Here is a 23,860-nt window from a genome sequence, read left to right as displayed (position 1 = left end):
AAATATTCGCTAATATTCATGCTTTTTCTTCAATCAATCACTTGAAATTGTATAAATATTCGAAAAAATATAACTGATAAATCAACTGAAAATAACAGGAATCGGAATTCATGCAAAATATGTATTCATTTCATAAAAATTCAAAGTGGCCATGCAATTTTCAACTCACCGCTATCATGTGGCTGAATTGTTCATTGCTTGAATATTTTCTTCCCTTCTGATCTTCATCATCTTGATTTTCTTTCTTCCAAGTCCCCTGAAATTAAAACAGTTCAATAAGTTATAGAAATCCTCATCCCCGTTTTCCTTGCAAGCCACCCTGGAAATGAAAAACAATATAATATTCAGAAACCTCCTCATTTTCGATTTAGAAAAGATGCACTTTTTCGTCGGTTTCAATAAGATTAAATTCTATTCATAGATGACCTACCTGAAATAATTTTCAGCGGAAAGTCTTGCTTTGCCCCATCTGGAATTTATTGTTTTCTATCATACGTTGGTGTAGTTGACTTTGTTCCAGTGGAATTACTTCTTTTCTCTCTGAAAGAAACAACCAATTAATAAAACCAAATCAAAATCAGAACAAGGAAAATTGTCCTTGGGATATTTTGCAAAAATCATCTTCGAAACTTCCAAGATGTAATTTTTGTTGAAATAATGCAGTTAAAATGAAAATATATTGGTTTGAACTCACATTCTGTTGGAAATTCATTCGAAATCGTCGAAAATCATAGGAAAGCACAAGAAAATTCTAGAAATTGCAAATGTCCGACCAAAGCTAACTATTTTATGGCAACTGTTTTTGAATCTCGTATCAAAATGAGGCGGATGCGTCGGCGCGTTAGCGTTCTTTGGAGAAGGTAACTAAGATCCAGGAATCAAAGTATTCAAAGCTTAGAGGATAAAAAAATGGTTTATATTTCAAAAAGGAATGCACATTAATATTTGTTCTTATTTTTTAAGAGAAAAATAAGTGCAACAAAAAAAAATCGACTTGATAAGTTGTTCTGTTTTCGAATAGAGACATAAATTTGAGCCAAAGTGTATATAGGCAACCAAAATTACATAGTACTGTACTACTTTTTTATTCTGCAGTGATTTTTTTCAATCTATACTCATAAAATCTCTTTGAAGTGCAATTTTTTATCTGTTTTTGCATGTTAAAAAAGGGTTTTTTTGAGCTAGAAGATGAAAGCAACGAAAAACAGGCAGTTTTCTATTAGTAGTCCAAAGTTTGAACGTTCAAGAAGATTCTCATTGATATGGAACAATAAATAAAGGTTCGGACGTAACTTATTAACGCAAATTGATTTATTAAGAAAGCATCAATCAATGTGGATGTGAAAGGGACATTAAGTTAAAGTCGTTATTGTAGTGGGAAATTTTACTGATAATGACGAAAAACTAGTGCAGAAACGTGTTCCAAAGTTAATTGTAATGAACGTCTTGTTTATTCATCTTGGAATTTCGTCCTAACCTGTTAAGGCTTGCAATTAGAATGCGAAATATTTGCTGGGCACTAATTGCTTGCTTAATCAATTAGAAATTTCAAAACTTTTCAATAATCCAGACAACATATATGAATCTCTGCATGCACAACAACAGGAAAATGCTCGTTTATATTAAAAAATACGAATAATACACTCTACACTTGATTGTTTCAATATTTATTTGGTATAAAAATAAATTCTAGAGGATTTTCATTTAAATACCTATAGTTATATACAAAATTAAAATAGCATTGCCAAAAAGTTCTCAAATGAACTCTGAATGTTAACACGAAAATATTTCGTTGAATACATAAATAAATAAACAGCCACTGAGGTTTACCGCAGAAATTAACCTGTAATAAATCCCCAAACCTTAAAATTAATCAATAAATTAATCTCATCTTTGGCCTGTCGTAAGTCTACTTGGTACTCGTCAGTTTTCCATAAGAATCAGTCAAAACCCTCCTATCACCATCCCATATCTCCTGCCTATCCAGGGGAATATCACCAACGTTAAATATACTTTTTGGCTTCAAATCCTGCTCCAAATATTTGCTTTTCTCATCGGATTTCGAAACCTTAGAAAAAAACCTTCCGTTGTCGAAAAATTGTCTACCAGACACTCGGTGATCATCAGATGGCGACTTAGGTCCAGGAGATCCTGGAACAGACTCAGTCAAATCTCGAAGGTTTCCTCTTGATGCGATTCTTACCCAAAATCGAGAAAGATCCTGTGTTAAAATCGTACCTGTCCTTATTCTCCGCCACATACTCGTTGAAAATGTTCAATTTCCTCGAGTCCAAAGTCTGCAGCTGCTTCCTCACCTCGTTGTACTCCTTCCTGTTAAGAGGCTCCACGAAGACCCTGTGCGTTATCTTTTCCAGTTCCGAAGGATCCACTTTTCCAGTTTCAGGGTCTTTCAGGCCTTCCAAGACGGACTGGTCCAGTTTGTTGTTGAACACCCTGAACTGGAGACCTTTTGGTGGTGTTCTGGATGTTTGGAAGGCTGTGTAACTTGTTATACTCTGGTCCTGTTTGGACAGGTGCGATATTATCTGTGTTGGTGTAGGTGAAGTGAAGGGTTCGACGTTTAAAAACTGATCATCACCGTTGAATTTTTGGTAAATAACCGAAGCTGGAGGTGCTAGGAACTGGGTGTAATCCTCGGAAACCCTTGGGTTATGTGGGGTTATCCTGAAGGTGAATGGTTGAGGTTTGGTCACGTTGGAGACCTTCACACGTATGTTGATCTTAACCGGTCTTTCTGTGCTAACAACTTGGGGGAACCTCAGTTGGAAGGGTCTCTTGGTGGTCTTGTTTAAACACGGTTTTTTCGTTGGTTTAGGTACGGAGAAGGTTTCCACCCTTGGTCTTTCTTCCTGGGCCTTATTCCTAACCTCCTGGCTCAGTAAAACGATACTTGGACGTCCAGTCGAGGTTACAATGAATGTAGGTTCATTATGTGACTTCTGGGGATTCTTGAGCTCCTCTAACAGAGTTACTAACGGATTCTGAGGCCACTTGGTCTCGTCTGACCCGTAAAACTCCCTAAGGATCTTGTGCTTCGTCTCCTCCAATTTGTTCACCCTCTGGTCTTCCACGTTGGACTTTTTATCGTTTGATTTATCGAATTTGGTCTTGATGTCATAGTTTGGTAGGAGTTTAAACTGGTACTCCCTCTCTGTTTTATCCTCTACAACAGCTTTAACAGTAGTTGTCCTCTCAGTCTCTTTCCCTTCCTCGAAACGCGAGGTACCATATTGGTTTTGGCTGCCTGGAATTATTAAATCAATAAGATCGGTGAAGAATTCGTTTCTTCCTTCCTTACTTCTTCTCCCTTCAGTTATAACCGGCACTAACTGCCCTGTTATAGGGTTTCTCTCGAAGTGAAGGTCCTTGTCCACTTCATCCACGAACAACCGACCAAACGCTGGTCTCCGATGAGGCTTCTGAGGTCCTGGATAAGGTTTAGACGGTTCTGGACAAGGATTCACTTGTGGTTTGTTGGGTGCTGGATAAGGATTCGTTATTGGTTCTGGATATGGTTTGGAAGCCGCTGGATAAGGTTTCGTTATTGGTTCTGGATATGGTTTTGAAGCCGCTGGATAGGGTTTCCAAGTGGAAGGTTTTGCGGGTTCTGGATAAGGGTGCGAAGGTGCTGGATAGGGTTTTCCGAAATTCCTGGGGAAGTATTCTCTGTGATCTTCGTCGGAATCTACCTCCTTCAAAACTGGCTGTCTGTCCCACAGGGAGTAGTACTGGGGGCTGTCGTATTGGACTGGTTGAGGGGCGTAATCGTCGCCGAAGAATTTCTGGGGTAAGGGTCTGTTATCGTAGGGGTTGAACACTCTCGAGAATATGGGGTTCGATATGCCTCGTCTGGCGCGGAGGGTGTTCGGGTTTGGGGTGGATAAGGCGGAACAGCTATGGAGTATCAGTACCCCAAATATGGGGATGATCTGTAAAAAAGACTGTGTCAGTATATTTTTTGGAGAAGAATGAAGCTGTTATTCTGTCTGTTTTTATTTCTAAACTGAGACGAGGACAACAGAAAAATATTGGAAGTCAATTGAGAGTTTCATTTAGGATGTTTTGAAGCTGAAACACACATTCAATCCAATGAGGATTGAACACTTTAAATCTGTTCAAAAACATTGAAAGTTCTACCCAAAGAACCGCTCTTAAGAGAATATTTAATAAATTCTACAGGGCTTTTATACAGGGTGAGTATTCGATTCGTACAAATATTTTAACAGTAGATACTTGAGGTCAAAAGAAACACACAGCGATTTTGAGTTTTCATAATGAGCTGTGACACCCCTAGAAAAACAAAATTACCTTAAGAATAACTAGCTTAATCTGCATATCTTTTAAACAGAGTTGTATTCAGCCAAAGTACCCAATTTGCACAGATACTTCTTAATTTTTCAACATCAAATTACTCAAAAACGATGCATTATACGAGAAAATATAAAGAATACTTTTATTGTACAAAACGTTCAAATATTCATTAAATAGCGTTCAACTTAGTTTCAAGAGTTGGGTTCTTTGAATTTTTGGTATTTTTATGGTACGTAATGGTCATAATGAGAAAACTGGAAGACATGGGTATATCATGTGTTCGAAAAAGATTCATCAAATAAATGAAAAACAATATTCTGAAATTTATTTCATTCGATTGAAACGTTTGTGAGATAGAACTAAAAATAACCTTTTTTATGGTTTTTCAACAACCTGTATCTTTTAAGTAGAGCCGATTAGGAAAAAATGATAAGGGAAAAAGTGTTCCTTTTGAACTGAAGAATCTACTGTTGAAATATTTGTATGAGTCAAAGAATCACCCTGAATAAGTGATGATTGCAACACATACAGGGTGAGTCTTCAACTCGTACGAATATTTTAACAGTAGATTCTTGATGTCAAAAGAAACACTTTTTTTCTACAGGCTGTTGGAAAACCATGAAAAAAATGATATCGAATGAAATGATACAGATACGTAGTGTCACAGATTCAGCTGGTTATTCTGAAGGGATTTTTGCTTTCCAGAGGTGGCACACCTCATTAGGAAAACTTAAAATGGCTATATCTTTTTATGAGGGCAAAATCGGAAAAAATATCAAGGGAAAAAAGTGTTTCTTTCGAGCTTAAGAACCTACTGTTAAAATATTTGTACGACTCAAAGACTCACTCTGCAATTGGCTCCGATTGTATTTGACTAGCAAATTTCTCGAGAGTTGGGAAAACAGTTGTTAGATGGTACACGTTTTTTTGTACCTGAAGTTAGAGCAGCTTCAAGCCCCTCAAAAAAATTCACTTTGAAAAGGTGCAAATTGGAATATCTTCAAAAACTGCATGTCCAAAATGCTCATAACCAATTTTCCTGTCGTTCTCGATGAAAATCACAAATCAATATACCAGGATTAACGAAAAAACGTACTCACCACACTTTCCTTCATATTTTTTCGACGATCTGAAAGATTGCACAATACCCGGAGCGCACAGATCATAACTAATTAAACATTCAACGATCCTACTATAAGTACTTGTAATTTTCGCACCATTAGCTCATTGAGAATCCATTAGGACGCATTCTACGTTCACTTTTCAAACCGTCCAAGCCACTTTCTGACCAGGTTGACAAACGCGACTTTGCGAGAGTCGGAAATCGTGGGATTTAACAGCAATTTGTCGACCAATCACCGGTAGGTATGTTTCGAAATGAACCCGGTATAATTCGGGCAATTTAGGGTAACAGTCGTACTCGAAAATATTAGTTTATGACGCAATAAAATCCACGTTTTGGGTTCGGAAGATGTTCGACATCTTGAGCTGCGTCCAAAGCTTTACATTTCGAAGGTATGGGAATTTGATTTACCACCATGGCTTCACTGAAGACCCTGTATAATGATTATGAAGTTATGGAAAGATCAGGATGTTTTTAGGCAGTTAAAAAGTAGATTCAGTCCAGTGCATCTGACGTTATAACATTGCTTCCAAAAAGCCTGGGGACCACCATAAAAAAAGAGCTTGTCCGAGAGGATTATCCTGTATAGATGTGAAAACTAGAAGCCTTGAAGTCTAGACAATGCGGCGACTTTTCCTAGGGGATATTCGGGATACGGCAGCTCTTTACACAGGGCAGGACTCGAAAAGTTTGGATCACTTCATTGGCGTACCCCTTTATTTCATCCACTATTAATTCTTTCACTATACGGTAAAATTGTACATATCCTGAACATGAAGAAGATTCCTAATGTTTATAACATGCCTTTTCCTGTTTTTTCATCATTTGGTTAAGGTATAATCAGTTGAACATAATGAAATGACCTTCGAAAAACCCCAAAAAGGTGAGGTAAGTTAAAACTTCCTTAAGACCGAAGGGGTTGTGCCGAGATGGATGAAATTCTCAGATTTATTACTAGAAGAGTTGCTCTTTCAGAATATGTATCACATTTCCATCTACGGTTAGTTTAATTGGGAGAAAAATTATTCAAAATGAGCAAGGGGTTAGACCCCCCTGAAATGACCTATTTGCTAATCTGTCTAAAAATCAGGATGTTCTATTACTGTCCTCGGATATGGAGTGCACAGAATTTGTTTTGAAGATTCTAGAAAACCAAACAGTTGATGATTCAATAGAGAATTGCACTCCAGAGAGCTCATCGACGTCAACTCGAAAATGAAAAGTGGAAGAACAAAAAAAAAAATTTCTACTAAACAGTGCCAGATATTCGGAATTTTGGTATGGAAATATAGGTTTTTGAACACGCTGAATCCATTGCGAGCAATTTCGAAAGCCTATCTCCCTTCGTTTAGATTTTCATCTTGGAAATGGCATTTTTCAAAAATTGCAAATTTCACTTGGGAATTCGTCAAGACCGAACGGCTGTATCGAGCTCCATAAAATCTTCAGATTTATAACTAGAAGAGTTGCTCTTTCATAATATGTATCATTTTTAGCTCTACATTGATTTTTTTAGGAAATACGCTAGTTAATAGCTACGCGTTCAGTGACTAGCGTATTGAAGTTATTGGGACACCTGGTATTTTTGCAGATGCCGAATAGTACGAGTACTAATGACAATGTGACATACCATTCATATATTTCCAGGTATTCACGACTTTCTCTGCCAGATGTGGCGTAGTTGAACCGACTCGAGTTATTTTCGAAATTTCCAGTAATAAACAGGAATAAAGACCTTTGTAAAAGTCACGAAATCAGACAAGCCAGATGCCAAATTTTACACAGCAATATAACCAATTATACAGGTGGCTGTGATGTCAAAAGATCAACTTGAAAAAATCAATCTTGAAGAGAAAAGGACGCGAATATAAAATAAAATTGAAATAGAATCGATATTCAAATCGACATGAAAACAAGTTTTGTAGAATTTCCCTTTCACGCGCATTCCGCAAAAAATAATGATGTAGATGAGGTTGCCTCGACTTCTAATCGATTTTAAATCGATGATTTTCGTCTATATTATCCAACCGATTCATTACGGCCCTGTAACATCCCCAAAACTGGTCGCATTTATGCCGTCTTTAATGACCTTGTTCCAATTCTGAGGGGAAACATAAAATCAACATCAAAACTTTCTTGAAACGGCTCTATTTACACGAAATTTTTTTAGCATCTTTCATATTGATTTGTCTTAATTTTCAGGGGTGTATAGGATCAGCTTTTGTAAGTATTAAATCAGAAAAAATTCTGGGAATTGGCGTACAAGCTCAACTTTTCCATTTTGAGATTATATACACTAGATTGGATTTAAAAAAAAGGGGAAAATACCGTGTTTAACATACCCTTTCCCATGGAAAACTGAGAGCCCAAATAAATTGAAATCTAAAATCGTAAATACTGAGTGTACCAACTTTGACGATCGTTTTACTCAAATTACTTGCCCCAATTAAATTGAAATTCACTCTAGTAAAAACTTATTTCAAAGATCTTTCAATAAAGGAAAGCTTATCAATATACGTATCTGGAAAATTTTATATGTAACTATAAGCTTTCAATCTATCAAAAGAAAACTGCCTAGGACCTTTTCTCTCGGAAAATAAAAGATGAACACCCATAAATAAAGACTACGTCCATCAATCTATTCGATATAGACGAGCGATACGTTAAAATCACCATAAATTCCACGGATATAAAGCAGTTAAGGGCGCTATAAATCAATCTGAATACACCCCTAACGTTGAGTACAAAGTTGGCCGACAATACTATGTATATATCTATTCATCATCCGGGAAAAACCGACTGGAGTTTTTCTTCTCAATCGACTTATAGAACTGCTGGGTGTTCCTTTGAGTTGGAAACTATTTCTGCGTACAGGGTGGTCCCACTTAAAAAATCGTCAAGACTGAACGGTTGAGCTGAGGTCGATGAAATTCCGAGATGTATTACTGGAGGAGTTACTTTTTCCGAATATGTATCAGTTTTAGCTGTACGGTGATTTTTATGGAAGATACGCTTGTCCAAAGTTGACCTTTGGAAAATCACGAAAAAAAGATGTGGTCTGTTTTAAAATTCGTAAAGACCGAACGGCTACACCTAGATGGATAAAATTCTCAGATTTATAACTAGAAGAGTTGCTCTTTCAGAATATGTATCACATTTACATCTACGGTTTGTTTTATTGAGAGAAAAACTACTCGAACGGTGACTATCGAAAAATTTCGAAAAATATGGAATAACTTAAATAATCGTCAATTTAAAATCGTCGGATATGATAAAAAAATGAGCTTTTTGTCCCAAGTTGAAGGATCACTTCATTGTCTGTCGATTTTCTTCATTTTTGAATAAAACACCGACTTTTGGACCGCCCGTATTTCGGATTTCCGCCCCTAATCCAACATCCCCACATCGGGGATGTTTTCGTCGTAGTTGGCCGTTTCAACGCCTCCCCTCCCACGCGATACCCCCAGATATAAAACGGGAACATCCCGGCTTTAACCCCATTTCAGTCGCGAGATCGCAGAGTCCTTTTCAACCCTCAACCCTTCCAGATAAGGTAAACATTCGTCGAAGTTTCGCCAAATTTTCCGATAGTTTTTCTGCCTTTCAGATGTTCGCCAAACGCTTCGGACTCCTATGCCTTCTGGCGATGGCGTTGGTGCTGTCTTTCAGCGACACATCAGAGGCCAGATACCTGTCCACCAGGGCCTCGGGCGACAGGGTCGACAAAATTCGCGAGCTCCTCAAAGAAGTGAGTAAGATACTTAAGGTATTCACGAAAATCACTTAAAATTCAGTTCAGCTTGGCCTATGTCTCACAAGTGTCCTCGTGAGCTTCGCTTTTTGTCTCGTATTGTACAACAATTCGAATACTTTTCAAGCAAAAATGGTTAGAAACTTTTCAAATTATTTAAAAAAAATCATATCATCCAAATCTCATCTTCCAAGTGGAAATTGAACCACCAGAGACTGAAATGTTGATACGTCTTGTAAGAGTTCCTTATTCTGGTATCTTAAGAGCATAACATCACTTAAGTATGATCAGATGTTGATGTTATAGCCCTGTTTTTTGCCTGCGTTGAGTAAGCTCTATGTCTTGAGTGAATGTGTTGTTTTTTACATATTATATCGGTTGCCTCTAGCTTGGATTGATTACCTAAAATTCCGTAGCCCCTGGTACCAAATTATAGGGCATCAAAGCAGGGGTGTATTCAGCCTAATTTTCGTGAAATACACTGTCATAAAAAACAAAGAGCATAGCAAAAAAGCAACGATGTAGAGATATTTTTTTGTGTTTAACATCTCTCTTATTCTATTATTCCCCTGTTATTACGCCGAGTACGCCCCTGACCATTGGATAACAGGAAAACCTCGTCATCATCACGCGTCGTGTTTCAATTACTCCACAGCAATTGTTGTTCGGTCAAGTAGTCGGAAATGATAGTCTTGGACGCTCTAAAGAGGATGTGTCGACATACACTTTCACCTGTCCTTCGTAGATACCAGAAGTGACCACTGGTCCCACTATACAGGCGTCCACGAAGTTCATATGCCCTCATGAGGTGTGAAACTAGTTCATATTCCATCACAGATTTTCACAAGACCGTCTGTTTGGTCTTAAACTAGCTTTTGCTGAAAATTCAACGATCAAACCCTGCTTCAATTGAGAAACGCTCTACACAGGGTGTCCCGAATTTAATCCAATAAAATTTGGCCAATTTTTGTTGCATTAATTTTGGGACCCTTGTATATTGTTTCCCACGCCTATGAACCAATGTTCATTGCTCGCCCCGCGTACTTTTTGATCCAGTTACGCAAACTTGTTTGAATATCCTCAGAGGTTATTCATACAAGAAAGACATTGACTTTCGTGTTACAAAATTAATCACGGATCTTTAAATGTTTCTTCGTTACGAAATGAATCGATTAAAGAATCAGAACGTTTTGGATTTTCCAGATAGGAAATGAGGTAATTCGATAAACGAGAAATAAACGCAACTTTTCTTATCGTATACGAACAAACGCTTTTGGCTTGCATCGATGAAGCTTTTTCAAGTGTCCGCAACTGTTCGATATCTACCAATTTGTGGCTGCTCAGGGTCCTTCATCTGATCACCCACCTTAGTTAAATCTATCGCCAAAAATCGATTTTTGTTTAGTTGCTGGAGACCGAGATCGAAAAGGAGGATCAAGGAGACGCACCACCCAGATGGCACCCGGAAAGCAAACTCTTCTACAAGCGAGAAGCACCCCAAACCAAGCACTAAACACGTCGACGACCTTCGCAAACGATCAAGACTAAACAATTCAAAAATAATTTTTTACATGGATAAGATCAGCTAAAACAAAATTAGATATAGAAAACAAACGAAAAAAAAATAAAACAATATTATCAGAAGGAAGCAATAAGAAAACAATAAAAAAATAAATGTTACGTTTGTTTTAGCTGAACGTAATAGTTCACTGTGTATATTCTTAACTGGTAATAATGAAAAAGTGGAAGATACGACGAACTTTGACCTCGTATCTTCTACGATAGAGTTTACGCAATTATTTTTGTGATATTAGTGTATTAGAATCGAGACAATAAGTAAACGAAAATTGTTTTAATAAATATACAGGAGCGCTGAGCATCAAGATTCTCTTGAAATTCGATCAATACGAAAATATCCTGTATATATATTTTGTATCGGGTCGATGTGAAATTCAGCATCTGTCTCAATAAAAGATCCCCTAATCTTTATGGAAGACCTGACGCTTTGTACCGAGACTTAAATTGTATGCCAAAATGTTAGATATATAAGGAACTCATTTTGTGGTTTACGTTTCGAGTATCAAAGTTTCCATTCGATTAGGATCGAGGGACAGAAGCGGAATATTAATATACTAAGCATTGTTTACAATTATGGGCCCATCTCTGAAGTTTCAAATATCAAAGGACTCAACACTCCACAACTGGACGCTAGTGAGAGTTGAATTTTCATGTAGCAGATAACGATGAGAAACTAATTTGATATGCAGTTCTTAAACGTTTATTATTCAGAGATCGACCCACCTTATATGAATGTGAAATATCTCAATGTGTCTTATTGACTTATAAGTGTTAATTGAAAATGTGCAGTGATCAAAAACATGATGAAGAAATTTTTCGTTTCAATCAGACCTGTTCTTTCCTGTTTCCTGTAAGAAAATGATAAGACTTAATAATAATTGAGTATATGAAGAGAAACTCAATACCTGATCAAAATGAAAACGAAACGATCCGAAAACTGCTTCAATAGGTAATAAGTGATTGAGGAATTCACTTATTTCATTCATTATTCATTTAGGACAAAATTGAATTGAGGTTAGAAATAAACATAACCAAAGATATAAGTGATCACAGATTACTCAGAGTCAGAGAATTTAATCAAATGAAGCCATTGAAACTACGGAACACCGAAATCTACCAGGTTTTCATAAGTAAATAAATAGAGAAATTTTAAATATACAAATATTGGAAATTCTAAACCCGTAAGTAAACATGATATTCATGGAAATGATATAAAATTTATACTGCTTCCGGACGAAAACTGCCTCGCAACAAAATTCTCATAGAGCCCAATTTCAGTAGTTCGTGCGAACTGCGAACATCGAAAAAACTAGGTTAAGTTGATCCGTTTATTTACATTGTTCCCCAGTGGAACGGATGTCAGATAAATTCAAAAAATAAACGAAATTTCGCAAGATGGGCTTCTTGAAAGTACTGAGAAAGATGAAACAGAAGGAAAAAGAGATGAGGATCCTCATGCTGGGTCTCGATAACGCCGGAAAAACGACCATCCTGAAACGTTTCAACGGCGAACCCATAGACACAATATCGCCCACTCTGGGTTTCAACATCAAAACCCTCGAACACAGGAATTACAAGTTGAATATGTGGGACGTGGGAGGGCAGAAATCCCTCAGATCCTACTGGAGGAATTACTTCGAATGCACAGACGGCCTGATTTGGGTGGTCGATAGTGCTGATAAAAGAAGACTCGAAGACTGCAGGTAACAATATTCGAACAGGAATTTTGTACCCACACTCAAATCCGCTAATTTCAGAGACGAACTACACGCCCTTCTCAAAGAAGAACGGCTATTAGGCGCTACTCTGCTGATTTTCGCAAACAAACAAGATTTACAAGGGGCTTGCAAAGCGGATGAGATCAAAGAGATTTTAGGTCTGGAGGATATCAAAACGCACCATTGGAATATCGTTTGGTGTAGCGCAGTGACTGGGGAAAACCTGCTAAAAGGAATCGATTGGATGATTGATGATATTGCTTGTAGAATATTCACTCAAGATTGAATTGAAATGTTCATAAATTATCTATTTAACCACTGTGATCTTTTTGAGTTTGGAAAGGAAGATTGTTGATCTCGTTGAGGCTGAGTTTCAGTTGAGTTACGATTGTTGCTTAATAATATTTTTATAATCTTATCCTCATAATACATATGCTTTCAGTAAAATGTAATTTTTTTTATTGCGAAACAGTTTCATAAAAAATTAGGAGAAGTAAAAGAACCATTATGAAATCAAGCGATTTATTAGTAAAATCATTAAATAGGGAGTACTGGTAATAAACAAAAATTCAGTAATGTGAGAAGGTTAAATATGAAATCTATCGAAGCCCATTCGATAGCCACCAACAATTGTCTAGGATTTAACCTTTAAGACTGCTCAATCCTGCTCTCATGATCTCGTCGACCAAGATGAGATTCGAAGCAATAATCGAGCAAGAATTGATTATTTGTTTCTTCACTACGTAATTATCGTAGATGCCCGCATCTCTCGGGTTAATGGGTTCACCTGAGCTCAAATCAACTCCCACAGGTTGTGGGCTCAGACGACACTCTTCTTGCAGTTTCACGATGGTATCCTAAAAAAACAACCCCAAATCAGAAAATTCAAAGGACAAACACTTCAATTTCCCTACCTGTGCATCGTATCCGGAATTTGTGGCCAATACCTTAGGAATGACGAGGAGAGCCTCAGCATAGGCAGCGATTCCCAACCTAGCCTTACCTTTAACCGTATCCTTGTACTCGTTCAACACTTTATTAGCGGTAACCTCAAAAGCCCCAGCTCCGGGAACCAGAGCCGAATCAGCTATAGCGTTGTTCACAGCCCTGAGTCCATCCCTGATGGCGTCCTTCAGTTGCACCAGGGTGTGCTTGTTGGGGCCCTTGACCAACAAAGTGACTGAATTGGGGTTCTTGCAGTCTTCCACGAAGGTGAATTTGTTCTCGCCCAAGACGTGTTCGTAAACGTGGCCAGCGAAACCCAGATGGGACTCCTGGAGGTCTTCGAAGGAATTGAGGGCCACCCCACCGCAAGCCAGGGCCAGACGTTCCATGTTACGTCTCTTGGCTCGGCGCAAAGCGATGATTCCTGGTGTACGAATAAAATACCAAGATCAGACACGATATCAAGACAGCTACTTCGAATTCTCACCTTCTTTAGCCAAAATATCCAAACTGAGAGGGTCAATACCCTTCTGGTTTATAAGAACAAACGACTTATCGTTGCCGTTACACAATTTCTTCTTCAATTCAACCACTTTTTTCACTCTCTGTTCGATGAATTCCCTTTCGGCCAAGACCATCTTCTCCCTGTCTTCCGAAGTCTTGTAGTAGAAGCCAGAGTTGACCTCGCTTTTCTCGTATTCCATGCTGACGTTGCAGGTCAAGATGTAGCAGTTATTGAGCGATTTCGGCATGTCTGGATGCCTGGAACCGTGATCCAACACCAACCCCCTGACCAATTTGGTGTTGGTCTCGCTCTTGTGTTGCATCTCCATGATCTCGATCATGTGCAAATCGACCGGTTTGTCGTCTTTCTTGATCTGGAGTACGGCGTCAACACATTCCCCAGCCAAGAGATCAGCTATGTTTTGATGAACCTATCGTCGATTCGAAATTTTAAGATGGAATTCGAAGCCGTTAAAAACAGGACCTACCTTAGTTCTGAGACTGGTACGGCAGACATCCAACAGGTTTTCCCTGTTGATTTCTATTGGAATTTTGACCTGTTCCAGAACTTCCAAAGTCTTCTCCCTGGCTTTGTCGAAACCGTCGGCTAACACCCTGGGGTGCAATCCTTCAGATATGTAAATATCTGCCTGTTTTAGGAGTTCACCGATCACAAGAACTGTAGATGTGGTGCCATCTCCGGTAATATCGTCTTGAGCTGTTGAAGCTCTGGCGATAAGGGAAGCGGTAGGATGTTGGATTTGCATTTCGTGCAATAGAACATTGCCATCTTTAGTTATCTTAATATCGCCGGAACCAGAAACTAACCTAAAAATATAGGATAGTCGGAATATATGGGGAAAATGAGTAAATGTGACTTAGAACGCATAATTTCGACCCGAAGAATGGACAGGAAAAACGTTCGAACACTTAGGGATCGTTTTCTCCTCGAAAATATCATTTTAGTAATCATGTGGTGCTTACATTTTCATTGTTCCCTTGGGTCCCAAGTTGCTTTTCATCACATCTTGGATTCCTTTCGCAGCCGAAATATTCACAGCCAAGGCTTGTGCTGCCCTGGCTACTTCAGCTTTCGGATTTAATAAACTTATAGCCATTTTTCGTAAAAATTACAAATATTTCCCAACGCTTCAATGAAAATCGGAAATTTTGGTGATTGCTGCGAATCACTGAGCATGAACAAAAACTCTATGGTTCGGATAGGGTTGGGTTTTCAACTCAATCGAAAAAAATCCGAATAAATTGAAAAAATTTGAATATTATTGCATATACATTTGAAATATTTTGCAAATACTGACAAATCTTTATTTATTTTAACGAATGAATAACATTTTACCGACAGTACAAAAAGATGAAGACTTTCTGTGTTTGTCGAGTTACTCCCCGGCCATAGAACTTCAACTTAACCTCACAATTCCCCAGACGAATAAACAAAGCAGACAGTTTGTCTCTGAACAAAATATTTTTTGCTTTTTCATGTGATATCAGTATTGAAAATACATTTTATAGTGAAGATATATAACTGGAAAGATGTCTTCTTCAATAGTAAGGAAAGCGTTGCAACTTGTAGACGAAGATAGCCACCCCAAAACGAAGAAACATAAAAAAGAATTGAAAGCTAAAGATATCCTGGGTGGAGGTAAGCTGAAGAACGTTCACAGTACCAAGAAACTCACCGTCACCGAGCTTCGAAAATCCATGAAACCGAAGGAGGAAATCTACAGGAAGAACTTGGAGAAACTGGAAAGGATCAAAACTATCACCACCGTCCAGCTCAATGAAGAATCCTTGAACAAAATAATAGAAAGGGGAGTTTCTCGAAGACCGATATCTGGCAAACCGAAAATAAAGAATAAAAAGGAAAAGGAGACTGTGTTCACGGAGGAAGACTTCAAGAAGTTTGAGGAAGAATATACCGGGGAATAACGGAAAGAATTGGTTAAAGTTAGGAAATTGTGTTTTCACAAATACTTGTACATAGACATTGCCCGAGGTTTCAGGATTAATGAATTAAAAATTGCATACGAACAGGAAAGTAAAGTAATGCATATGTACATTTAATAAATAAATAAATAAAAGTTAATGTTACATCCTTTTTGTCGTTTCTATTTTTGAATATCCATGAAACAGTTACTTCTTTATAATAACATTTTTATTACATATATTTCCTAATATTCAAATATTATATTTTCTAGTGTTATTCATGAGCAGTCCTAGCATGTCTGTCGTATTTCCAATTCGTGGAAAACTGTCAAGTATCACGTTTGTACTTCTTTTTTCAAGTGTTGTATAATCACACAAGTGACACTTGTGTTGTTGATTATTTCTATGCTCCTTCATAGAAACCGCTCAGAACCAAAGACACAACATCTTTTTCGATAAATAAAGGGAATCGAAGCAGAATAAAATGCAGATATTATATAAAAATACATTTATTTGTCACCGTATTTATTCATAAAATATACAAGTACGAAAATAATACATAAACTATATACAAATGCGCGTTGGAAAACCTGAACCCACTTCGCCTTCGTTTTTTAGCATACGGCGACCTTAGTCTTTGACTGAAGAGCTAAGGTGGCTTCAGGCCTGTCCAACGAGCACCAAAAACCTTCCACCAAAAGGCAAAAAGTGATCACCATAGCAGTGTATTTGGTAGCATCGAGCCTGGTGCCGACTCGAGGCCAAGTGTGACGTTCTGATCGTTGACTTAGTAGGGGCCAGATTTGCCTGGGGGGCCGTAGCTGGTGGAGACGCCGCTGCCGCCTCCGATACCGCTACCGCCGCCGATTCCACCGCCGATACCGCCGAAATCGCCGCCGCCAATGCCGCTACCGCCGCCAATACCACCGCCGATTCCTCCTCCAATTCCGCCTCCAATGCCACCTCCAATACCTCCTCCAATGCCACCTCCAATACCGCCTCCAATGCCTCCTCCGATACCGCCGCCTTCCTTCTACAAAAAAAAAGAAAATTTCAGAAGTCTGGCAACAGCGGGATTCCCTAAACAGAATCCTGTAATACCGACAAGTCATAGAACCATAGAAAGATCGGATTATCGTAAGGGTTTTTCGGAAATTCTGGTTGATGTGTGGACGATTCAAAGATGGATTATTAGTGGCGAAAAGTTTGTCAACAATTTGATGAATTCGATCCGAAATTGAAACAAAAATTGGGAAGTTTCGAGGATTGACAACCGTGTGAAACATAGATGAGTCATACCATAGAGCAATGGTGAAATGTCCGGTGAGTGTCATATGAAGTGAACGTGTCCCGAAACGATCTCTCAATCAAATTAAGCATTGTTTGCTCTCATCTTTGACGCGGAACAATAAGCTACTCGCAGCTTCTCCGGAAGAAGAACAAAGGATTTCAACATCCGCGTACTACCAGTCCGGTAGTCGTAGTCGAGATGAAAGTAATTACCATTTTGTCCACGATCGCGAATAACTCAACTTTCTCTCGAAGATAAACATCGGTGAAATTGAGGATGAAACCGACGTGATGTCACACGATAAAGATCTATGGTTCCGCGATGCGACGTTGCCAAATTACCTGGGTCTTGTATCTGATGAAGTAGACCTCCGGTTTGCTGGGTTGGGTCGGGGCTGGGGTTGGGATCTGGATCTCTGGTGCTTCTTCTGGTTTCTTGACCAAGACGTAGACGAGGGTCTTCTCTTCGTTCTGGGGTTGGACTGGGATGACTGGGGCGGTTGGGGCTGGGGCGGATGGGGCCTTGATGAAGATGATCTTGTAGTGTTTCTGGGCCTGGCCGACTTGGATGGGTCTTTGTGGTCTGAATTCTTCAGGCTCTGGTGGGGGTACGTGGACGTAGATGTGCTTTTGGACGGTGGTGCCGCCTCCGAAGCCGCCTCCGGCTCCACCGCCGAAACCGCCTCCGGCACCACCGCCGAAACCGCCTCCGAAACCGCCTCCGGAACCACCTCCGAAACCGCCTCCTGAGCCACCTCCGAAACCACCTCCGATTCCTAAAAAAATCGATAATCAACACTAGATACTAAATTTCCTATGATCCTTCAACTTACCGCCTCCGAAACCGCCTCCAGAGCTTCCTCCAAATCCTCCTCCTATTCCTGAACGGGTAAAAAGAGAGTTAGACCTCGTTTTCTATGGTTTTGTACGAGGATTCACTTACCGGTACTTCCTCCGTGGAAGCCGCCACCGCTACCGCCTCCGAAACCGCCTCCAAAACCGCCACCTCCCCCTGAGGGTGCTCCGTAAGAGGTTGATGGGGGACTGTAGCTATAGCCGGATGGAGGTTCGGCCGTGGCAATGGCCACCAGGGTGGTAAGGATCTAGAAGAAGAGGAATCCTCACGAAAAGAAAGCAATGAGAAGAACGTGGGACCCCAACTTGGCCCTTGAGGAACCCCAAACTCGATTTGAGGAGAGAAAGAGAGACATCATTTGCCCTGTGTTCTAACGTTCAGGATAATGGGGTTGAAGTTGGTGGTTGAGGTTGAATTTGGGGGTTGAGGATGGTGGTTGAGGGTTGAAGTTGGTGGTTGAAGTTGAATTTTGGGGGTTGAAGGTGGTGGTTGAGGTTGGATTTGGGGGGTTGAAGGTAGTGATTGAGGTTGAAGTTGGTGGTTGAGGTTGAATCTAGGGAGTTGAGGTGGCTAGTTGACTCAGGAGAGCGAGGTTGGGAGTTGAAGTTAAATTTGGTGGTTGACCTGGGCTGTTGAGGTTGAATTTGGGTGTTGAGGATAGGGGTTGAGGTTGCTGGTTGACCCAGGGGAGCGAGGTTGGGGTGTTGAAGTTGGATTTTGTGGTTGACGTTGGCGGTTAAAGTTTCCATTAATCGAGTTCCACGAATAAATCCATTAATGATTCCGTGTTTATTCGAACAAGACGAGCCTTTCAACATGAAATCGTTCCGAAAATTCTCAATATCTACTCGCATAAATTAGAAACACTAATGAGTTTCCGCTGCATCTTGTAGTGAAAGGAACCGGTCGTAAATGCTCGAAATGACCGAAATTACATCACAAGGATCACCCACGAATTCAAATGTCTAATTTAGTCGGAATCTATTAGCGATTTGCATAGAAATCTACGGGGAAAATACTGATCTTGCATATTAACTGTCTGACCGTAAGTACCACGGGTTTTTTACCATAAAATTCGTAATGTATGAGCTTCCGAACTTTCTCCTTAGAATCGACCACTCATCAGGTCTTGTCTAGGTCAGTGAGAACCGAGTGCGGGTGGACAAGGAAAAGTTTAGAGGTTGAAGTTCGGTTTCGAGATGATTTCGAACAATCAGGAGTTGAGAGAATGTAAAAGTGTTGCTTCCTTGAAGGTTATAAGGTGAAGAAGAAAGCTACTGAAACGCTAGTTCGACAAATGCAGGTTCATCGGGTGATGACCTTAAGATCTCTAGAAATTTCACCGGTAGAAATCGAACGCGGCAATGACAATGAACCAGACTTGTTTGGTCGACCATCTCGGAAGAGATGACCAATCAAAACTCTCTGGGAAACGCGTCAATACTTGGAAAATTTTCTATGAAGGAGCTCTGAACCGAAATTACTGATTGATTTGAAGTAATTCAAGTTAGTTTGTGAAGTTTAATCTTGAATTTTCATAATTAACAACCTAACTTATGCATCAGTTTTGAGATGACATTTAGAAAAACGATCTAATTCCATATTATTTTCTTTGAGAGGATCAAAATCGAGTAAATCTCGCTAAAAATTCGATTGAAATCCAAATAAGTTCGAATTTAGCGCGAAACTAATCGTCGGTAGAACTCAACGGGCCCTAAAACACACCCCTAGAGAACACCAACCATAGAAATGTATAAAAACCCGCGAAATTCAAATTACTGTGCGTTATTATTATCGATTACTGCGATGGTAGCCGAGCTTATTATCTGAATGTCACAACAAAAGGGAAAATGTATAGGTCAAAAATAATTGGAATGGATTACAAGAATACTCCTTACGAAAGAGCCGCGTGTAGTTGTTTTATGTTAATTAGAGCACCCAGACAATGGACGACGATGAAGATGGACTGGGAAAACGGATTTTCACACGATTTCTAAGAGAAAACCTGGGAAAAACTGATAATTTCCCGATTGGATCAAACAAGAGGATAATTTTATGGACTACAGTGGATGGTTTAAGTTTATGGCAACGCTGATGGGTTTACGACGTGTTAATTGACTGTATATTCTTGGAAATATATCCGAGTCTAACCAGACTATACAGAAAAAGTAAACAAATTTTGAAGAAATTTCGAAAAAAATTAGTTTACTTTGAAAAACAAATCCAATTTTGAAAATTGTACCGATTAACCACTAATTACAAGAACTAAACTCTTCACAGACACTCTAGAATCAGCTGACCGATAAATATATGTAATTTTTTCTTTGGTCAAGATGTACGTACCACTAAAGGTCTCATTGTTTAACTGGCACACTGCACAGAGGAAAATGATACTTTGGTAGAGACCTCGGTCTCCTTAAATACTTGATATCTCCCACTTTCAGGTGAAGATTCACAATGTGTCGGCAGCTATGGAATCATTTTACATTCACTTCTTCGTCGACCCAAAGTCCCACGAAAATCACTTTTACTGGACGTTACCAGAAGAAGTGTAGAGAAGCTCACCAGAGATGGACAAATTAAATTACGATCTTCGAGGAATTTTGAGACGGATCTCATCAGCTCAACCGTAATACAGCTTGAGATAACATTTTTGTACATTTGTCAGGTTGTCAGCTTCTTATTGCTTATTTAGTTCAACACAAGACAACATCTAGCTGAAGAAATTCTCAAGAAAACCCTTATTTCATTATAGTTTTTTCGGTAGTCTCAAAAATTACGATTTGTTCGTTGTATACAGGGTGAGTCTTTGAATCGTACGAATATTTTAACAGTAGATTCTTGAGGTTAAAAGAAACACTTTTTTCCTATATCATTTTTTCCGATTCGTCTTTGATAAAAAGATATAGCCATTTTAAATTTTCATAATGAGCTGTGCCAAACCTGAAAAAACAGAATTACCTTCAGCATAACTAGCTAAATCTATGACCCTACACATCTGTGGATCTTTTAAGCAGAGTTCTATTCAGCCAAAGTACTACATTTTTCAAATTTCACAGATACTTTTTAATTTTTCATGGTTTTTCAACAGCCTGTATCTTTTTAACCAAGCCGATTCGGAAAAAATGGTAAGGGAAGAAAGTGTTTCTTTTGACCTCAAGAATCTACTGTTAAAATATTCGTACGATTCACCCTGTATAAATCTGTTATAAGCATATGACTAAAAGCCAATCTTATTAGGACTGAACATTGGTGTATTCAAGGTAAAAGTGTATCAGTCCAAACGTCGATGTGATAAATGAAGTATTTCCTTTAGTAAATCTTGGAAATGTTAGAAGCCATTAAAGGAGTATAAAAAGTAAACAGATTCAAATCTGTGCAATAATTCATCTCTTAGAAATAACAACATTCTCTTTCCATACGATTCAACCTATAACATCTTGTCCATTTCATGAAATGACTTCTTGAAGAGTCTCTCAATAAATTATCTATTTCCCAAGTGGAGATTTATGCTGTTTGAGGTAATGTAAAATTTAACAGACTCTCGATGACTCTCAGGGAAGAATTCAGTTTTCGATTCATAGTTATGAGTAGTTTAAAAGGTTGCTGGATATTGAAACTGAGTCCAAATATTTTTGAAATCTGCATTTTCAGTGGCAATTTATACCAATCAATGACGATTACTTTAAGACTTCATTCCATTGATATTACAGTTCACGATGTGTGCGTATAACACACGTGTATGGGGGCCTTTAGAACATTTACAATTTTTAATTTTCTATGGAAAAACTTCAATGTGAAAACCCCTGTTTGTCTGTGCACAATGATCTCGTGTTCCATGCCTCCTCAGGTCATAAAACTTTTTTTTTTAAACTGTTTCCACCTGTAGAAACTACAAATAATCTAGCCAACCTGAGAGATGTGGCTGAACCCATTTCTCGAAAGATTTTCGCAATTGCAACGGAAAAGGAAAACTGGTTCAGCGTCCAACAAAATGAGCCAGTTTATATTCAAATTGGATTTACCTGGCGATCTGAAATTCAACAAGGCGTCATGTCGTAAATCACCCAGTCAATTCGGAAAGTACACACACTCCATTTCTATTCTTCACTTTGGTTTCTTCATCGGCTACCGATTTTTAGGTTTATTGCGTCAATAAAATTAGCGAGTAGTTGATGCCTAAGTCGAGTGGATGTGTCGAAAATTACGATAAATATTTGTCGATCAATTTGATCGAGGTTCTGTGTGAACAATTAACTCTCTGTGTGGATTTTGAAACACGATGCTAAAAAGCGAGAAGAATTTCATTAAGAAATTATTATTCCTGAATTCAGGGGTTTTCGCGTCGGTTGGCTGCACTGTTCGATTGGCATTTCTATGAACTTGACAGATAAACGGCAGTGCCAACATGAATTCGAAACGGAACTAAAAATGCTTGTGAGAATGGAATATTCAATGAAGTTGGGCCACAAAATAGACGAATAAGACCCTGTATCCCACATGAGCATCCACTAATGGACCATTCATAGAAAATGGACATCGATCAGCGACTAAACTCCCATCAAAACGCATCTACTGCTTCCCATTGTGATCGACACGATCGGAAAAGAAAGTTTACGATCTCCTGACGCCTCGCAAACACATACCGTGGATCTAATTGCAGAGGAATCGTCACTTTAATTTACCCAATGTAAACATAGAGGTTTCAACGTTCTTCGTTCCTTTGTCCTCGGGTGGACCCTGTGGGTCACATTTCGTCATTCGTTCGAGCCCAGAGATATAGAATATCTCTCTATATCTCTGTTCGAGCCCCACAGCTGACAGATTAGGATGATTGATGAGTCGATGGTCTTGAATTGTTCTCTATGGAAGCTACAGAGCGTCGTGTGTAGAATTCGATGGTTATTATAATGACAGATGACGATGTTGTAACCACAGAACATCAAATGTAATTTTGATGGAAAAAGAACTGGACGTTTCATATTTCGATGAATGCTAGTGTCAACCATAGAGCTCCGTAAACTCTGTACGTTCTTCACGGACCAATTATGAGGAACGTCTCTCTTTTTTTCAACAAAACCTGAAATCCATCTCGTCCGAATAAAAAACCTCCGGCAAATTGGCCATATCCATCTGCCACCTCGATAACAAGTCCGCGTAGCTTGAGGGCCGTAGTGAAAGTGCCCGATGCGAACACCGGCCATACCCTGGCGTCTTCGATAATTGCGAGAAATGGAATAATGGATTAATCAATGATCACAAAGCAGGATTAGTCGATCTATCCGAGATTTTACGGGTGAAAGACTGCAGCTCTCGTGTTTCATCCTCGATTTCCTCATGGTACTTCGTTAATTTGACGTAATATCGCGTCGGTAAAGTGAGAGGAATCTATCCGACACTACAAATCATCTGAATCTACTCGGGCTGGACGTTTCCCATAGAATTATATAAATTGTGTCTGTGGGTCACGGTTTTTCACTTCAAATAAAAGACCCGTACAATATGGATGATTCTATGGACGTCACGTCATCGAAGAGGGTCTAAAATACGTTCATCAAGGTTAGGATCCTTCAAACCTTCAAAAACCGCTTAATTTTTCGGATCACCCTTGTAGAATCTACAATTTCGGTGTTAGTCATCTTCGGCACGAATTTCAAAAGGTTTTTTACCGAATTAACAACAACTAAGCGATCTCCCATCATTGTCGGCGGTTTTCTCACAGTTTCACCTATTCTCATCATAATTTTGACACCTACGAATCATGTATGTTGTGATTTGTATAGAAAAGGAGGAACAAATTGAGAAATTATCCGAATTTG

The 23,860-nt window shown here is 39.0% G+C and overlaps 6 protein-coding genes across 7 annotated transcripts; 3 read left to right on the top strand and 3 right to left on the bottom strand.

The window, feature by feature from the left end:
• Positions 1-1,650: 1,650 nt before the first annotated feature.
• On the bottom strand, positions 1,651-6,443 carry LOC123320229. The gene is made up of 4 exons (XM_044907475.1): positions 5,433-6,443; positions 3,320-3,950; positions 2,204-3,265; positions 1,651-2,151 (listed from the first exon to the last, which is right to left on the bottom strand). The coding sequence occupies exons 1-4, from the start codon at positions 5,496-5,498 to the stop codon at positions 1,910-1,912; spliced, it is 2,001 nt and encodes a 666-aa protein (XP_044763410.1). The 5' UTR covers positions 5,499-6,443; the 3' UTR covers positions 1,651-1,909.
• Positions 6,444-8,890: 2,447 nt separating this feature from the next.
• On the top strand, positions 8,891-11,083 carry LOC123320327. Its single transcript, XM_044907633.1, has 3 exons — positions 8,891-9,008; positions 9,063-9,203; positions 10,612-11,083. Exons 2-3 carry the CDS (start codon positions 9,063-9,065, stop codon positions 10,717-10,719), a joined length of 249 nt encoding a protein of 82 aa, XP_044763568.1. The 5' UTR covers positions 8,891-9,008; the 3' UTR covers positions 10,720-11,083.
• Positions 11,084-12,095: 1,012 nt separating this feature from the next.
• Positions 12,096-12,949, top strand: LOC123320426 (ADP-ribosylation factor-like protein 2). The gene is made up of 2 exons (XM_044907745.1): positions 12,096-12,487; positions 12,542-12,949. The coding sequence occupies exons 1-2, from the start codon at positions 12,180-12,182 to the stop codon at positions 12,786-12,788; spliced, it is 555 nt and encodes a 184-aa protein (XP_044763680.1). The 5' UTR covers positions 12,096-12,179; the 3' UTR covers positions 12,789-12,949.
• A 58-nt stretch (positions 12,950-13,007) lies between these two features.
• Positions 13,008-15,157, bottom strand: LOC123320425 (T-complex protein 1 subunit zeta). Its single transcript, XM_044907744.1, has 5 exons — positions 14,936-15,157; positions 14,440-14,779; positions 13,935-14,382; positions 13,417-13,871; positions 13,008-13,359 (listed from the first exon to the last, which is right to left on the bottom strand). Exons 1-5 carry the CDS (start codon positions 15,067-15,069, stop codon positions 13,144-13,146), a joined length of 1,593 nt encoding a protein of 530 aa, XP_044763679.1. The 5' UTR covers positions 15,070-15,157; the 3' UTR covers positions 13,008-13,143.
• A 220-nt stretch (positions 15,158-15,377) lies between these two features.
• On the top strand, positions 15,378-16,065 carry LOC123320146 (active regulator of SIRT1-like). The gene has a single exon (XM_044907348.1). The coding sequence runs from the start codon at positions 15,503-15,505 to the stop codon at positions 15,896-15,898; it is 396 nt and encodes a 131-aa protein (XP_044763283.1). The 5' UTR covers positions 15,378-15,502; the 3' UTR covers positions 15,899-16,065.
• Positions 16,066-16,538: 473 nt separating this feature from the next.
• LOC123319831 (glycine-rich protein 23) lies at positions 16,539-20,429 on the bottom strand. Of its 2 annotated transcripts, XM_044906792.1 has the most exons (5): positions 20,385-20,429; positions 18,129-18,288; positions 18,019-18,066; positions 17,528-17,961; positions 16,539-16,928 (listed from the first exon to the last, which is right to left on the bottom strand). In XM_044906792.1, exons 1-5 carry the CDS (start codon positions 20,397-20,399, stop codon positions 16,683-16,685), a joined length of 903 nt encoding a protein of 300 aa, XP_044762727.1. In that variant the 5' UTR covers positions 20,400-20,429; the 3' UTR covers positions 16,539-16,682. The 2 variants fall into 2 exon arrangements, with proteins under 2 accessions (XP_044762727.1, XP_044762728.1); XM_044906793.1 differs by lacking the exon at positions 18,019-18,066 and having other exon boundaries at positions 18,162-18,288.
• Positions 20,430-23,860: the final 3,431 nt, after the last annotated feature.

Source organism: Coccinella septempunctata, chromosome 9 (assembly GCF_907165205.1).
Source record: "Coccinella septempunctata chromosome 9, icCocSept1.1, whole genome shotgun sequence".
NCBI lineage: Eukaryota > Metazoa > Arthropoda > Insecta > Coleoptera > Coccinellidae > Coccinella > Coccinella septempunctata.
Note: the sequence above shows the minus strand (reverse complement) of the source record. Positions and strands in the feature narration are given on the sequence as shown.